The 16653-nt window shown below is 38.4% G+C and overlaps 3 protein-coding genes and 1 long non-coding RNA gene across 4 annotated transcripts; all 4 read right to left on the bottom strand.

Annotated features, from left to right (window-relative positions):
* Positions 1 to 46: 46 nt before the first annotated feature.
* On the bottom strand, positions 47 to 6562 carry LOC121420596. The gene is made up of 6 exons (XM_041615259.1): positions 6424 to 6562; positions 5596 to 5756; positions 4941 to 4990; positions 3938 to 4283; positions 553 to 581; positions 47 to 76 (listed from the first exon to the last, which is right to left on the bottom strand). Exons 1-6 carry the CDS (start codon positions 6513 to 6515, stop codon positions 47 to 49), a joined length of 708 nt encoding a protein of 235 aa, XP_041471193.1. The 5' UTR covers positions 6516 to 6562.
* A 1280-nt stretch (positions 6563 to 7842) lies between these two features.
* Positions 7843 to 9201, bottom strand: LOC121419877. The gene is made up of 2 exons (XR_005970647.1): positions 8955 to 9201; positions 7843 to 8009 (listed from the first exon to the last, which is right to left on the bottom strand). It is a non-coding gene; the product is annotated as an uncharacterized LOC121419877 (long non-coding RNA).
* Positions 9202 to 9635: 434 nt separating this feature from the next.
* LOC121420595 lies at positions 9636 to 12686 on the bottom strand. The gene has a single exon (XM_041615258.1). It carries the CDS (start codon positions 12684 to 12686, stop codon positions 9636 to 9638), a length of 3051 nt encoding a protein of 1016 aa, XP_041471192.1.
* Positions 12687 to 12754: 68 nt separating this feature from the next.
* Positions 12755 to 16607, bottom strand: LOC121420594. Its single transcript, XM_041615256.1, has 2 exons — positions 16200 to 16607; positions 12755 to 15255 (listed from the first exon to the last, which is right to left on the bottom strand). The coding sequence occupies exon 2, from the start codon at positions 14987 to 14989 to the stop codon at positions 12755 to 12757; it is 2235 nt and encodes a 744-aa protein (XP_041471190.1). The 5' UTR covers positions 14990 to 15255; positions 16200 to 16607.
* Between the last annotated feature and the right edge of the window lie 46 nt (positions 16608 to 16653).

Below are 16653 nucleotides of genomic sequence, written 5' to 3'. Positions count from 1 at the left end.
TACTGCATTTTTCATTGAATTTCATTTACATTTCAAGGAATTTTTTTCAAGGGGAAAACAAGAAACTGTAATAATCCTGGGAGTGTTTCACAAAGATTTAAGTATGACTTAAGTCCCACTTAAATGCTGATGCATACATGATATGTAACATGCGATCTTATTGATAGATACACATTCAGTACCCGTCCTCAAGAGACAATCTGACCAATGTGGTCAAGCCTTTCTCACTGTACGCAACTCGCATTTAAGTGCGACTAGAAAGTCACACATAAATTTTGTGAAACACGCCCCAGTTTAAATAACTAGGTTGATGGAGGTTTAAATGAGCATATTGACCAAAATAGGTATGCACCGGATTACCAGATTTCGGTAGTTTTAAAAGGTTTCGACCAGTCAAAACCTATATAATCGTACTTTGTTTTTTTATAAGTGGTGTGTCTGTTTGTGTGTAAAATCATACATTGTAGATCAATGAGACATATGAAGTGAGACAAAACAACAACATAAAATTATCTCAAGTCTAAGACAGATAGATATTATTTGAAAAGTTACCTGGACTTGAGTGTTTGCACTTTCATAACCTGTAGAAAATAAAATTTGAAGCAAATTAGAAATAATAAATAAATTGTAAAACAATTGATCATTTATTTATTCCATATTTACACAATTATTAAAAGGAATGCATACATGCATGTATACACACAAATATTAAAATCGAAACAATAATCTATTATGAATGTTCATCATGTACAAATATTGATAACGGAAAAGAGAACCTTTGGAAAAGCCTAATATGGCTTTGCAAAATAAGAGTTTTCAAAAAAATATATATAATTCACATTAATATTTTAGAACATAGATTATACATCAGAAAGTTAAAAAAAAATGAACGAGACCCCAAAAGTGAACAAGATGATATGGGTGGGTGAATTATCATTGATACTTTGAATACAAAATTAATTAAATTTTAGCCATTTTCAAAAAGTTTAATTGGATTTTATTAAATGCATAGTTAATGGTATCTTGTTCCAAATTATTGGTAGGGTATTTCTTACAGAATTTTTTGATAGAAACGTTTTTATTTTCCATAAATGAAATAAATTACGGAGCCCTACTTTCATGGGAATGAAAATTGATTGTTAATTGAGAATATGGATGATATATTATTAGGTAATAAATCTTGAAAATAATGAGGAAAACAAACACTGAAAGTTTCATCAAAATCGGATGTAAAATAAGAAAATTATGGTATGTTAAAGTTTTGCTTATTTTTCACAAAGCAGTGATATGCATAACTCAGTGACATTCAAATGAGTTGATGATGTTCTTCTCGAATGAGGTCATATCTTGACGATAATAGCCTATTTCCTGCAATGCAGTCCGCTTACCGCCCATGCCACTCCACTGAAACAGCCCTCCTAAAAGTCACTAATGATCTGCTGCCAGCTATAGATAAAGGACATGAGGCTATTCTGATTCTTCTCTGCAGCATTCGACACGATCGACCACACCAAAATGCTACAGCGCTTCCATTGCAGATACGGTTTTGACGAAATGGTCCTGCAGTGGCTCAGTTCTTACCTAGAAGATCGAACGCAGGTTGTAGCTATCAACAATGTGCAGTCGAACCAATTTCCCCTTCCATGTGGAGTACCGCAAGGGTCCGTCATGGGACCACTCAACTTCATATTGTACACCGGACCTCTGACTGATGTCATCAATGCTCACCAAGACATTCAGCACATCAGTACGCTGATGATACACAGTTATATGTCATCTTAAAGTCTAGTGAGGTTGCAAGTGGGATGTTAAAACTAGATGAGTGTATATCTTCTGTGAAATCCTGGGCTACTAGAAATCATCTGAAGTTCAATTGTGCCAAGACTGAACTTATCCACATCACATCTTCATTCCGCAGGTCATCAGAGCTCCCAAAGTTTGAAGTTGATGGGGCTGTAGTCAAGCCATCCGAGTGCTCTTTGGGTTGTAGTGGACGGTAAACTCTGCATGAAACAACACATCCAGATGATCTGCAGAGCTGCTTCATTCGGCATCCATAGAATAGGGAAACTCCGAAAGTACCTTGACAAGAATTCCACTGAGAGACTGGTCAATGCATTTGTTACTTCGCAGATTGACTATTGTAATAGTCTATTGATCAACTTGCCTGCATCTCACTTGTCTAAACTCCAGCACATCCAGAACACAGCCGCACGTCTAATCACACGCACAAGAAAGCACGAGCACATTACTCCTATTCTTCATTCACTTCACTGGCTTCCTATTCCACAACGTATTTAGTTCAAGGTTCTTCTTCTAACATACAAGGCTTTCAATGGACTCGCACCATCATACATCAAAGAACTCATCCAGCCCAAGACTCAGACCACTTCCATCCGGCTCCGTTCATCATCATCAATTCACCTACAGCTAGCACCAGGCCCACGTACTAAGACACGCTACGGTTACCATGCTTTATCTGTGTGTGCCCCCAAGCTCTGGAACGATCTCCCAGTGATAATCCGTGATTCTCCTTCTGTAGACACCTTCAAGATCAGACTCAAAACATATCTATTCAATGGACTGTAGTTCGATTCACTAATTCCATGTCACCCCATCTGTTTCCTTTGTTTATTATAATGTCTTCCAATGTAATTTAACATAATGTAATTTAATGTAATATTATGCAATGTAATGCGATATGATTTATTATGCTCTTAATAATTCTTATACATGTATCACATTAAGGAAATAAATGTTAAGCGCTTAGAAACTATTGTATTAAGCGCTATATAAATGTACATTATTATTATTATTAAAAACACAAAAATAATGAAAAAAGGGGATCTATTTCGCTAGGAAAGTTATGTGTTTATGGTCAAATTTGCGGAATAAAATAAAATTAAAATGTTTTATAAAGGGTCTACTTTTTGCCCCAACAATACGTGTTTAGAGTCCGATTTGCGCGAGGTGTGAAAGGTGGGGCCGTACCAAACCAAATGATGTGTAAAGGTAAAACCAACAACCAAAAGACCCGTGATATATTCCTGTACTTGTTTAGGGGTTCATTTCAGGGAATATTTGCCATGAGCATCGTTTTATTTCTAATGTTTGTTAGGGGTAGGGTTTCACTCGCCGACACTTGTTAAGGGGTGTATTTTGGAAAATAAATCGAGACCACATGGTCGTGCATGGTATCCACTCGTCAATGGAAGTGGCCCAACCCCCACCCCCCCCCCCCCCCCCTCCCGGGCCCCAGCTTTAAGCTCAAACTGACGCTCCCAGTGCCATGTTCATTCTGCTGGATACCCATTCACCTAATGCCTTGGTGCAGCTTAATGTGGGTAAATATCCTGCTGGATATCAATTCACATAACGCCTTGGTGCAGCTTAATGTGGGTAAATTCTGCTGGATACCCATTCACCTAACGCCTTGGTGCAGCTTAATGTGGGTAAATATCCTGCTGGATATCAATTCACATAACGCCTTGGTGCAGCTCAATGTGGGTAAATTTCTTGCTTTAGAAAGATACTACATACACCATGTCTAGGATTCGAACCAATGACATCCTGTTTCAAAGTTCAGAGACAAATCCACTTGGCCATAACACACCACAAAGCTTCATTTCACATTGTTTTATCTTAAATGCAGAGGAATGGTCATGAAAGGCTGCTTGCAGAACTTCCAAACGAAGGACAGGGCTTTGACTTATGATAGAGGAAAGACAGTCTTGTTCGTGATTTTTAATAGCAATAACATAACAGCATATTCACCCAGGGTAGCCACTTCAGTTTCGAAAACTGTTCTTCCAGTGGGCCCTGCTATTATTATCATTTTAGGGCCCAGGATGGCATACAGAGATCTTGGATTCCCCTCCCATCCCTGCTGTCCTCTCCCTAACTCTCTCCTCCAAGTAAGTAGGGTTAATATACATACCTTCTGCCTCTTCAATCCTGTCTTCTTGAGAAAGATCTTTGTCCAGTCCCTCTCCTCCTGTTTGATCTTTTAAAGTTATGTCAGCTTGATCTTCTCTGTCGCTGTATTGTTTGGTTTTGTCTTCCGTCCCAACTATTGTCCTGTCCGCCTTTGTCCCGTCTTCTTCTGTCCTGGCTCTTTCCTTCCCGTCTTCTTCTGTTCTTTTCGTTTCTGTTCCGTCTTCTCTACATCCATTTGCTCCCGTTCTTATATCCCCCAGTTCCTCTACTCCCAACTCATTTGAGGTCTGTTCCACTAAGACTACCTGTGCTTGAGATACTTGTGTGATATTCTTCTGACGATGCTTCTGAGTAAATAAACAAATTTTTAAAATGTAAGGGTAAAATGTTTTAAATGACAATTTATTGTTATGAGCTAAAATCATAAAACCCAAATCATCCTTATCATACCAAAGATATTAATAGAGATCATGTGATAATACCTAACTCTGCATGTATATGTTTAGTTTAGTGAACGTCTCACTTCTCTTGATTCTGCTATTCAGGAGAGGAAATAACCATGATTAACATTCCAGGGTAGTCTGTGTTTATCTCTTTTTACGAGGAAACCAGATTAACATCTTTAGCTATCGTTTTATGTATGCTGAAATCAGAGTATCAAGACACATTATTAGTGAGAATAATATACAGGAGTTACCTTTGGATCAGTGCTGACATGCTTGAGATATCCATGTAGCCAGACTGTTTCTTAGGTAATGACTGTGTCAGCAAACTAATGTGTATTAAATGTTAGTAAGTGCTGCGGATCCTTGTCATTTGATTAATCATCCTTATCTTAAAAACAGCAATGGCAGTATATTTTATCAGGAGCTACACCACACTTTACCACCAGAAAACGGGATATTTTGACTAGCATGAGGTTTACTCACAAATCTGTACAATAAAATTCTTTGAATAATCTCATTTTGCTAATTTATGCTTTTAGTTGATGAAATTAATTTTACCTGAAGAGATGAAGTACTTTCACCAGTGGCAGCTCTCTCGCCCTCAAATTCTGGTGAAAAAACATATAGAGTTATATCAACATACTGTCATACTTTAAAATGAATTTTCCTATTAATTAAAGCAGATACGAACCGATAGCACCATCTCAAGTCCTAAGCTACTCATACCTGGCCAGTTTCCTGACTGATAATGCTAGTGTAATCTAGTATAAAAATAGACCCACTTGAATGACAATATGGTAATTAACTACTCAATACATTTTATACCGCAATAATTATGTTACCAACCAGCAAAACAATTATTTTTCCTCTCAAAACATTTTAGTTTCTCTATACAAATACAATTATATGCCAATTTATTATCTGTAGTATTAGTAGATATCTGAAAACATATATTCTAAGACTATGTATTTATAACAAACAGTCAATGAGAGACCACAAATAGTTCACTTATCATCTAAAGAGAATAGTTGTTACAGTGATGTTCTTTTTTCCTATCAAGTACCCAAAGATGTGCGCTTCATATAAAAATTACATAAACATTAAGAAAAATAAGAGTTGAAAAGTTTAATAAATTTCAAACAAACCCCCTGGCCCTCCCCTGTAAAATAGGCATGAATCACTAAGCTGTTACATAACAAAACTGGGAACATACCTCTTGCTTTTGCAATCAGAGCCTTCATTATTTTTGAGCCACGCTTCTTGCCATGGATGTTCATGATATGATCATCAAGCCTCTGTACATTTGAAGGACAGAGAGGGCATTTTAAAAGTTTCCTTCTTCTTTTGCTGCCCTTTGATCTCAAAACTGGTGTCCTTGAGGAAGAAAAAGGACAAATTATATTAATTCTAATACAAGTAATGGAAGGCAGTGGTATGAGATGCACTGGGAACAGTTTCTAAGGTAACAAAATAAAAAAAAATGAAAATCCATATTTCATTGTTCAAAATGAAATTTGCAATATTATAAATACTCTAAAGAATTATTTTTTCCGAAAAAGAAAGTATGGGGATAAAGAAATGCAGAGCGAAAAAGCATAAAAAAGCATGAGAAGCTGAAAAAAATGCATATCCGACCACATGTTAAAACCTGCGTAGTTCCTGTTCGAGCAGGGGCTGATTGCAAGAAAGGGTATTTCCAACAATCGGCCTTCAAGTCGCTCATCTTTTAAGATACGCTGTATTTTGGATATTTCTGAAATCAACGATAAACAAATCGAAATGAGCTTTTAAATCGATTTTTAAAGAATTCTATGAGACTTTACATCATTGTATAAACAATGATTTTGTTGACTTTAACGGACGAATATGATATGCTTGCAGGTTCATGTAATTTGTTGAAAATGCGTTTCACATGGCGCATCATATTAAATGTGCAACACAAAAGACGGTTCTTGCAAAGATCATTTCATGGAATCAGCCCCAGGACTCATAATCACACATTTTTTTTTACCCTCCCCTCCCCCACCGATTTATAACTTACTCTCTGAGCATAATTTCACGATATTCATGTCTCTCTTGAAGTGTAAGATTGGAGTGTTTTCTTTGGATGTGAAGGGTCATGTGTGGGATCATCGTCCCACACAAAACACATTTGCGTATCCTCCTTCTCTTCTTGCCTTGAAACAAAGTAAATAGAAGCAGAAAAGATCAAACAGACACTCAAACATGATTGTGAATTAACAGCAACAATCATAGCATTATCAAGAATGAAGGAATATAACTAGGCAATGAAGAGGATATTGGCACATTGCACTTTTAACATTCTGAGTTCTCCAAGTTTTTCCCAGCAGAGTCATGGCCTGGGTGCATGGTTTCAAGTTTTCTTGGAAGAGAAAAAAACAAAATCCATTTACAACTCTAATCCTTCAAAAAAAAAAGGAAACTTAAATTTTGTTATTGTATATTTTTTGTAATACCAAATTTGCTAGGATGGCTATAAAAAGTGTTAAGACCAAAACTTCTAACAGTGTATGCTCCTTTATTTCTTGATTAAAAACTAGCTCTAATTTCAAGATTGAATTATCAATGAAAATACCAAATATTTTGAAAAATTAACTATCAAAAATTTCAATCACTGAAATTCTGAGGGGCAGGGGGTGTTGCCCCTAAAATACCAAGCAATTAAGGTTGTGAAGGTAAATGCCAGATTTGGTAAAGATTTTAGAATGAGTTCATCCAGAATCAAATAAAATGGCCACTTATTTGTCTGTTTATATTCTTGAATAAAAAATTTGCACCAAAGGACGCTTGAAAAAAACTATAATTGCTGAGAAATAAGTAACATATAAGAACAACATTTCACCAAATTGTTGGGTCTTTTACCCCAGCAATAAATAATACTATCCCACATTTGCTTATCTGTGTTAGCACTCTTCAGTTTTATTGTTCAGCTTAGATTTCATGATTTCACACGATTCAGTTATATATGTATCTGTATCAGATATCTAGCTGGATATGATAATATGGTGACAATTGATCTTGGTTTTATATACTTTCTCATGAAATCAGTGTTTACTGCAACTACATTCATTTCTTTAAATCAAGAAAATTTATTTTAGATTGGGATTTTACAGTTCCAATAATTAAGCCATGCTTAGAGAGAATGAGGGACAAGGGGGGGGGCTATAAAAATGACAAATTAACCATAGTGGCCCGTATTCTTAAGTCAGATTTAAATTAAACCCTGGTTTAAAGTTGTGGTTTAACTATGGAGAGCCAATTAGGGCACAAATCCCTAACCGTAAACATTCAACATATAGACTCAGATGACTTCCAAACTGTTCATAATTGTCTGGGAATGATAACTGAATTATTTTTCTTCGTTATGAAAGCAAAAGAAATAAAGAATATAAACAGAATCTTTGAACTTTTGGCTCCCCATAATTTTAGCACAGTTAGACTGTTATGGACTCAGTCACTCAATCACCATACTTCCACATCTCAAATTCTCGTTGTTGCAATGAAGAGACCTTATATAGAACAGGCGTATAATGAGATTCATGTTGCCTTCTTTAATCTCTTGTAGTTTCACTTTCAAGCACCATTCAACAACTGAGTTGATTAACCCTGTAACAAGTAAACAAAACAAGAAAGCATTCATAAGAAAAATGCTCCTGTGAAGTGTTACACTGAGTTACTCTTGTGGAGTATTAACTGTGTAAGCATGTATGCTCAATAAATCCATTTACTTTGTTGTAAATAACAATAAGTTCCATTTTCATTCTTATTGTTGAACATTTCATATTTATCTCTTTAAGCTTCTCCAAAAAGAGTGAATACAATGAATCCAAATAGAGTGAATACAATGAAATTATGTTAATACTCAATTTCTCTTATACCACTTTTAAATGTATTTTTAACAATACTCCACCTACTTCCAAACTGCAAATTTAGTATATTTAAAACTTGCATTTGTTTACATGCTAAAGATGCATCTTCAAAACAATATGGTTTGGCTGATAAACTGATAAGATAAAGAAATGATCAATTTGCTTCTTTTCTATTTCTTTTAGCCAAATGTAAATCTATGTGTTTAAATAATGCATAATTGCATCTATAACAAATTTGTATAAAGCGCCTAGAATTGAAGTCTATACGGAGGCGTATCACACTAAATTTCAAGGAAGAATATCACTCCGCGGTGGACATTGTGCGTAAAGCTTTCACTATGGAAGCTCAACCAAAAATATAGTTCCCTTTTTCCAGTAAAGAATGCATAAAAACTCATTTCTAAATGTTTGAACCTTCAAATGTTTAGCTCAAGTTAATAATAATCTTTGGCTTTCATCACTACTCTTTTCAGCCCAAAAGTTTGAAACAAATCACTTTCACTTTCAATGTCCACTGCGTGAACCTCTACGGCTCTAACTTTACAATATCAACGTACGATACATTTTACATTGAAATAAACGGATTGTTGTAACCTGATACGTGTCATAAAAAACCTAATAAAATAACCATTTATCACATATTTTGTCCTAGAACTTTAAGTAAATACTCAAAAAAACATACCTTCAGGTGTGGGATGAATCCCGTTGAAATTAATAAAGTTTTGGAGTCATAATAAGCAATCTGCTAACTGGACTTTCTTGGCAAAACTGCCGCTGTGGTACCAAAAAATGTGATCTCGGCAATTGCACAATTGTATGCTCGTAGTTTCTTTTACCAGTCGCCTAAAAACAAATATAACTGTGAAAGCTACGATAACGTTAAGTTTTACTTGAGTAGAGCGAAGCTTCTAAATATTTGCAATGATACGAATTTTCGAGAGATTTCTTATTATTTTTTATGTGCCAAGATTTTAAAAAATATTAGCTAAACATATTATTCAAAGGATTAATTACATATATATTAAACAAGTAAATGCATGCTGCAATTTAACATATTCATTTAGCAAATTATTCCAAAAAAATATGTTGCCATGACATTCCGACCCCCCAAAAGCGACGGGACGTCAAAAAATAATGTTTCTCAATACAATACTTGTCCGTAAAGTTCAAAACGAAGTCTAACACAATCTCCTGATCGATTAAACAGTCTTTCAATGTTGTAATCTTCTATTTGAAATGTCCGTTGAAGATGATGAAAATGTCACCGCATAATACTGTTGTTGAAAATACAAAAGTGAGCGATTGTCCAGACCTTTATCGAAAACAAGATTTATAATCAGAAATGTTTGGAATGTCACTAGTTTTAGTCACCTAAATCATCTCGCTCTGACCTTTTCATTAGAGACACAAGTTTTGTCACCGGCTTTTTCGCGATTGTACGATCAGTGGACTTAACATCTACGATTCTTACGAGATCATCTTGCCCCGGATAGCATTTCACGACCTCTGCCATCTTCCACGATCCACGAGCCTTACTATCCCCAATGACGAGAACTATATCTCCTTCTTCAAGATTCTCTGTTGACCTTTGCCACTTGTTGCGTGGCGACAGTTTGTGAATGCAGTCCATCCATCTGCGCCAGAACCCATCCACCATCGTCTTGCATAGTTCGCGACGCTTCCGCAGGTCTCCCCTGTACTCCTCACAAGGGATGTCAGGGCAGCTCAGATCTCCCCGACCAATGAGGAAATGGTTAGGTGTTAGAGGTGGCTGATCAAGTGGTGACGCCGACATCGCAGTAAGTGGGCGACTATTGATAAGTCCCGAAATCTGGCAGAACACTGTCTCCCACTCAACGAAGGTTAGCTTATCAGCTTTCACAAGGTGCCTCATCGCTTTTTTCACCTCTTGCACCATGCATTCAACGGCTCCCTGATGATGAGGTCCCCCTGGTGGTCCGAATTTCCATTCCACCTGGTAGCGCAGACCAAGCTCTCTGATTTGTTTCTTATCAAGCTTCAAGTTCAGCTCGTTGATTTTGTTGTCTGCTCCACGGAAGCAAGTTGCATTGTCACTGATCATTGTAGCTGGAGCCCCTCTAATGCTCACAAACCTTTCTAACGCCTGGAGAAATGACTGTGTAGAAAGGTCCTGCACCACAGTTAGGTGGACGGCCCTGGTGACTGCACAAGTAAACAGTGCACAGTACCCCTTCGTTGTGGTATTCCTGTTTAGTTTCACGTTGATTGGGCCCAGATAATCCACTAGTGTAGTTTTGAATGGCGGTGCACAAGGAGTTACTCGAAACGATGGCAAATCAGCCATTCTTTGTTGGACTGGTTTTCCCTTGTACCTCTTGCATGTCACACAGTTACGGACAACATGTCGTGCTAGAGATATGTCACCGATAATCCAGAACTTCTTACGGACTTCAGTAGCTGTTCTCAGGTAACCTCCATGGACGGCGTGTACGTGACTATCTCGCACAAGAAGGTAACTGATATGGCACTTCTTCGGGAGAAGGTATGGATGACGCAGGTCATACGACAACGGTGCTCTGTCCAAACGTCCACCAACACGATAGACACCGTCTTCATCAAGGAATGGGTCGAGTTTCAGAATGTTAGGGTCATGAAAGTTGATATCTTTCTGAGCCTGACGAATCCAGTACCGCTCTGCTTCTCGTATGAATTTGTGAGATGGCCACTGTGCAATCTGGATCATGAGTTGCTTCAACCACTGGCTTTTTGGCAGTTCTCTCACAGACAATACTCTTGCGGTGACCATCTTGAGCTTTGTCCAGTTGGAGTACTTTGTAGCATCCAAGATTGGTTTCGTTTTGTCCTCCATCTTGACACCTAGTGCATATGTCTTCGCATTCCGTACATGGAACTTTTTCTTTTCTTTGTCTTTTGGATCTGTAGGGATATTCTCGGGTGTCTTTGGCCACATTGATGGAGAAAGTTTTAAGAACTCTGGACCATCTATAACTCGCTTCATCTCACTTGCAGTACCTCCTCTAGACACCAGGTCAATTGCATTCTGGGCAGATGGTACATAGGCGACATCAGAGATAGGATCAAATCTAGTGGTGATTTCGCCTACCCTGTAGGCGACATAGGCACGGAAGGATTTGGACTGACCCCTCAACCAGCTGATGGCAGTCATACTGTCAGTCCATATTTTCCAGTATGCTATGTTGATACGGAGGGCATCTCTGATCGTGCACATCAGTCTCGACAGCAAAAGAATTGCTTGCAGCTCTTTCCTGGGCATGCTCGATTGCTTCAGCGGTGTAAGCCTTGCTCTCGCACACACAAAGGACAACTCTGCCCCTGTTCCTTCCAGATGGGACCACCTGAGCCACACTCCCATGCCCATCGCGTCTTCAGATGCATCACTTAGTCCATGTAGTGACACCTCAGGCAAGGGTCTCGTTCCTTTAAACTCCTCTGGAATTAGGCATCTCGGTATCTCAACATCCACTACTTCCTCCAGGTCCTTGTTTATGGCATCCAGTGTTGCACAGAGTTCTTTTTGGGAGTCAATAGGCGTATCCCAATCCAAATTGAGTTGCCATAGTTTTTGCAGGAGGATCTTTGGCCTCACCAATATTCCAGTCAAAACTCCGAAGACATCGTAGTAAGATGCCGTCTGTTTCAGAATGCTGCGCTTCGTAGGTATACCCTTGATTGGTTTCACCTCTTTGACGCTCAGCGTGTCTTTCTCCAAATTCCATTTGGTCCCAAGCACTGTTGCAGACTTCATATCCTCGGTCTCATCACAAACCTCTCGTTTGTTTGACTGCCACTTACGTAGATTGAACTTTCCCTTCTCTAGGGTCTTTGTGAGCTTCGATTTGAGTTCAAGAGCTTGCTGCACATCAGAAACAGATTCGTTCAGATCGTCCATGTAGAACTGGTGGACAACTACATCTTTCAGTCCTTCATCTCTTGGAGCATGTTCCTCGACGACATGTCGCAGTGTGAGGATGGCAGCTGTTGGTGAGGGTTTGTCCCCAAAAGTCACAGTGCTGAGCTCGAAAACCTGTAACGGGTGACTTGGGCTCTCTCTGAAGACGTAACGATGAAATCTGGCATCATCTGGTTTGATTTTGATGGCTTGGTACATCTTGCTTATATCAGCAATAACTCCAACCTCATTCTCTCTGAAGCGCAAGGCGACTTCAAACAGGTTTGAATTAACATTCTCTCCTTTCATCAAATAGTCATTTAGTGCATGACCTTGGAATCGTGACTTTCCATCATACACTACTCGCACAGGAGTGGTAGTTGAGTCCTTGGTGACTGCGAAATGTGGAAGAAACCACATTTTCTTTCCTGTAGCCCGGTCTTGTCTCATCTCTTCGTCTGTCACGTGTCTGGAAACGCCCCTCTTAACCTGATCTCTCATCTGCTTGCAATACACCTCCCATTCAGCAGGCCTGTCAGCAAACTGCTTCTCGAGGTGTTTTTGTCTTTTCACGGCATACTCATAATTGTCTGGTAAACTCTCAGGGGTTTCTTCCATGGAAGTGCGATCTCATAGGAACCATTTGGGAGTTGAGACACACTTTGCTGCATGACCTCTGTGGCATTTCTGTCCAGAAGGTCTGTTGAACATTTACATCTTTTTGGTTCCAGACCCATAGTCTCTAACCCAATAAACTCTTCAATTGGACCGATGGCAGATACATTGAGGTAGTTGAGGAGTGGGGTAGTACCGCACGAACGTCCTCCTTGGATATACCATCCCAATGGACATCTGACTGCAACTGGATCATCACATCTCGGGCCCCTGATGAACTCTTCCCAGATCATGAGGTACGTATTGTCAACACCGAGAAGAACATCGATAGTTGTCGAAGGAGCAGTGTTGACCTCAATTTCACTCAAGTGGGCATACTGCTGTATAATATCTGCTTGAATGACTTGAGCGTTTCCACATGGCTTATCAATCTCTGTTAATGTCAGTGGGTAAGAGTGCTTCCCTTCCATGTCCTCTATTTGACAATCAATGAGTTTCAGTCTCCGTGAGATGGTGTTTCCCCCAACTAGTGTTAATTCATGCTCTTGATATCTGTCATGTTCCGTCCTTGGGAAGATCCCTTCTCTAACAAGTGAAGCTTGGCTTCCACCATCAAGTAATATGCGTACCAATTGGCGAAGGTTCCCTATTCGAAGATAGCCCATAACTGTTGGGAGAATACCATGGAGTTCCTTTCCCGTTACGGTAGTTACAGATGCTGGACGAAATGACCTTGCATTGGCATTCATCTGGTCTGGTGGATGAACCCGGGGTGGATTCACCGAAGCAGTATTACTCCCATATACTACAGGACAAATGGCAGAGAAATGGGCATCACTGCCACACGTCTGGATAGTGCATGGTGAAGGAAACTGGCAGGACTTCAGATCGAAAGGAGGCTTCCCAGCTTGACAATTGTTATGACCACAACGATTACAAATGTTGTGTTTTTTCATAATGTCATATTTTTCCTGGAGGCTCAGATTCCTGAATTTCATACACGTTTTCAGAAAATGTGTATTTGAGTTTGTATGAAGAGCGCACTTGGGTACCTTGGGGCCTTTCTGTTCTTTGAAACGATTCTGCTGTTTAGGTTGGTTCCAAGTTGCAGCGTTTGATGATTTGGTACTTTTATTCTGCATCGTCTCAGAAGAACTAAGTTTCTCCGGAAAAGGTGACTTGGCCTTCTCTTGTAGTAGAAGCTGACTATGTAGCCATTTAACCAGACCTCCAAGCGTGTCACTGTTGTGTTCATCTCTGACACTCTTGTAGTAGGCAATGCGATGTTCCTCAGGCATCTTTTGCTTGATTTGACTAAGCAAGATTTTACTATTCAGCTCTCCAGAAAGGCCAATTGTTTCTGCTTGCATTTCAAACACCTGCAATGTCTGGACAAATACAGTCATGGCGCTCAGACTAACTTTACCTTTGGTTTGATAAGGCTTCAAGTTCTCCAATTCCTGAAGCAGATTGTCCACAACTCTATCCTGGTCGCCGTACTTCTCATCTAGAACTTGCCAGGCTCTCTGTACGTTGATGCAACCCTTTATCATGTTGCGCTCACGTGCATTGATCATGGATTGAGTAAGCTGGTAAAAACACTCTATTTCTGTTAGATCTGTGGCACAATGTTTGAACAAAGTACAGAAACGTTGATACTCTTTAATGTCCCCATTAAATGTAGGAAATTTCATCTTTTGCATTTTTGGAGTACCAGCTGACAGACCAGATGTTGGACTAGGAGAAACCGAATTGGTCGTTGCTGCTGGGTTGGTAGGTTGGGATGTAGGAATAGATGCAGCTTCCACTGCTGGTGGGGATGCACCTTGTGTGACAGATGAAGGCGTGGGTGTTGGCTGCGTTTCAGACTTGAGAGTAATTGGCTCACTTTGGTTCAGAGACCCGATGAACTTCCGTGCATGAACGATGGTCTCCACAAACCTCTGTTCACACTCTCCCATCCATTCTTCTTCTTCTTCGTATATTGCTTCATCTGTTATGTTCTCTACCAACTTGGTGTGTTTACATTCCACTTCTTTGAACTGTTCCCCTGCTTTGGCTATGTATTCTTTTATGGTTTCAGCGTCATTTGCAGGGTCTACTAGCAACCTCTCAATGGAGTTTAAGGTGCGAGTTAAAGCTCCTTTAGTATTCCGTCTCAATAACTTCAGTTGGCTTATGTCGGCCATGGTAGATTCAGGAAACTTCCAAGTCCTTATGCTGACTAAATCTAGTGTAAGATGGAGGTAGGTTGCTCTCAGAGTCCAATTTGAATCAGTTGTTGAAGATTGTTATGGACTCAGTCACTCAATCACCATACTTCCACATCTCAAATTCTCGTTGTTGCAATGAAGAGACCTTATATAGAACAGGCGTATAATGAGATTCATGTTGCCTTCTTTAATCTCTTGTAGTTTCACTTTCAAGCACCATTCAACAACTGAGTTGATTAACCCTGTAACAAGTAAACAAAACAAGAAAGCATTCATAAGAAAAATGCTCCTGTGAAGTGTTACACTGAGTTACTCTTGTGGAGTATTAACTGTGTAAGCATGTATGCTCAATAAATCCATTTACTTTGTTGTAAATAACAATAAGTTCCATTTTCATTCTTATTGTTGAACATTTCATATTTATCTCTTTAAGCTTCTCCAAAAAGAGTGAATACAATGAATCCAAATAGAGTGAATACAATGAAATTATGTTAATACTCAATTTCTCTTATACCACTTTTAAATGTATTTTTAACAATACTCCACCTACTTCCAAACTGCAAATTTAGTATATTTAAAACTTGCATTTGTTTACATGCTAAAGATGCATCTTCAAAACAATATGGTTTGGCTGATAAACTGATAAGATAAAGAAATGATCAATTTGCTTCTTTTCTATTTCTTTAAGCCAAATGTAAATCTATGTGTTTAAATAATGCATAATTGCATCTATAACAAATTTGTATAAAGCGCCTAGAATTGAAGTCTATACGGAGGCGTATCACACTAAATTTCAAGGAAGAATATCACTCCGCGGTGGACATTGTGCGTAAAGCTTTCACTATGGAAGCTCAACCAAAAATATAGTTCCCTTTTTCCAGTAAAGAATGCATAAAAACTCATTTCTAAATGTTTGAACCTTCAAATGTTTAGCTCAAGTTAATAATAATCTTTGGCTTTCATCACTACTCTTTTCAGCCCAAAAGTTTGAAACAAATCACTTTCACTTTCAATGTCCACTGCGTGAACCTCTACGGCTCTAACTTTACAATATCAACGTACGATACATTTTACATTGAAATAAACGGATTGTTGTAACCTGATACGTGTCATAAAAAACCTAATAAAATAACCATTTATCACATATTTTGTCCTAGAACTTTAAGTAAATACTCAAAAAACATACCTTCAGGTGTGGGATGAATCCCGTTGAAATTAATAAAGTTTTGGAGTCATAATAAGCAATCTGCTAACTGGACTTTCTTGGCAAAACTGCCGCTGTGGTACCAAAAAATGTGATCTCGGCAATTGCACAATTGTATGCTCGTAGTTTCTTTTACCAGTCGCCTAAAAACAAATATAACTGTGAAAGCTACGATAACGTTAAGTTTTACTTGAGTAGAGCGAAGCTTCTAAATATTTGCAATGATACGAATTTCGAGAGATTTCTTATTATTTTTTATGTGCCAAGATTTTAAAAAATATTAGCTAAACATATTATTCAAAGGATTAATTACATATATATTAAACAAGTAAATGCATGCTGCAATTTAACATATTCATTTAGCAAATTATTCCAAAAAAATATGTTGCCATGACATAGACCATGGTCTAAGTTAAACCTGACTTCAGAATACGGG

The sequence above is a fragment of the Lytechinus variegatus genome, chromosome 8, assembly GCF_018143015.1.
Source record: "Lytechinus variegatus isolate NC3 chromosome 8, Lvar_3.0, whole genome shotgun sequence".
Taxonomy (NCBI): Eukaryota; Metazoa; Echinodermata; class Echinoidea; order Temnopleuroida; family Toxopneustidae; genus Lytechinus; species Lytechinus variegatus.
The sequence above is the reverse complement of the archived record's forward strand: the minus strand, read 5'-3'. Positions and strand labels throughout refer to the sequence as shown.

What these genes read in the sequence shown, in the direction of transcription:
- LOC121420596 (XM_041615259.1), bottom strand. Translation starts at nt 6,515, where the DNA reads ATGATCCCACACATGACCCTTCACATCCAAAGAAAACACTCCAATCTT. An exon ending in CGTGAAATTATGCTCAGAGA is followed by an intron (nt 5,757 to 6,423) that starts GTAAGTTATAAA and finishes TTCTTCCTCAAG; the next exon opens with GACACCAGTTTTGAGATCAA. An exon ending in AAAGTACTTCATCTCTTCAG is followed by an intron (nt 4,284 to 4,940) that starts GTAAAATTAATT and finishes TTATTTACTCAG; the next exon opens with AAGCATCGTCAGAAGAATAT.
- LOC121420595 (XM_041615258.1), bottom strand. Translation starts at nt 12,686, where the DNA reads ATGAGAGATCAGGTTAAGAGGGGCGTTTCCAGACACGTGACAGACGAA.
- LOC121420594 (XM_041615256.1), bottom strand. Translation starts at nt 14,989, where the DNA reads ATGGCCGACATAAGCCAACTGAAGTTATTGAGACGGAATACTAAAGGA.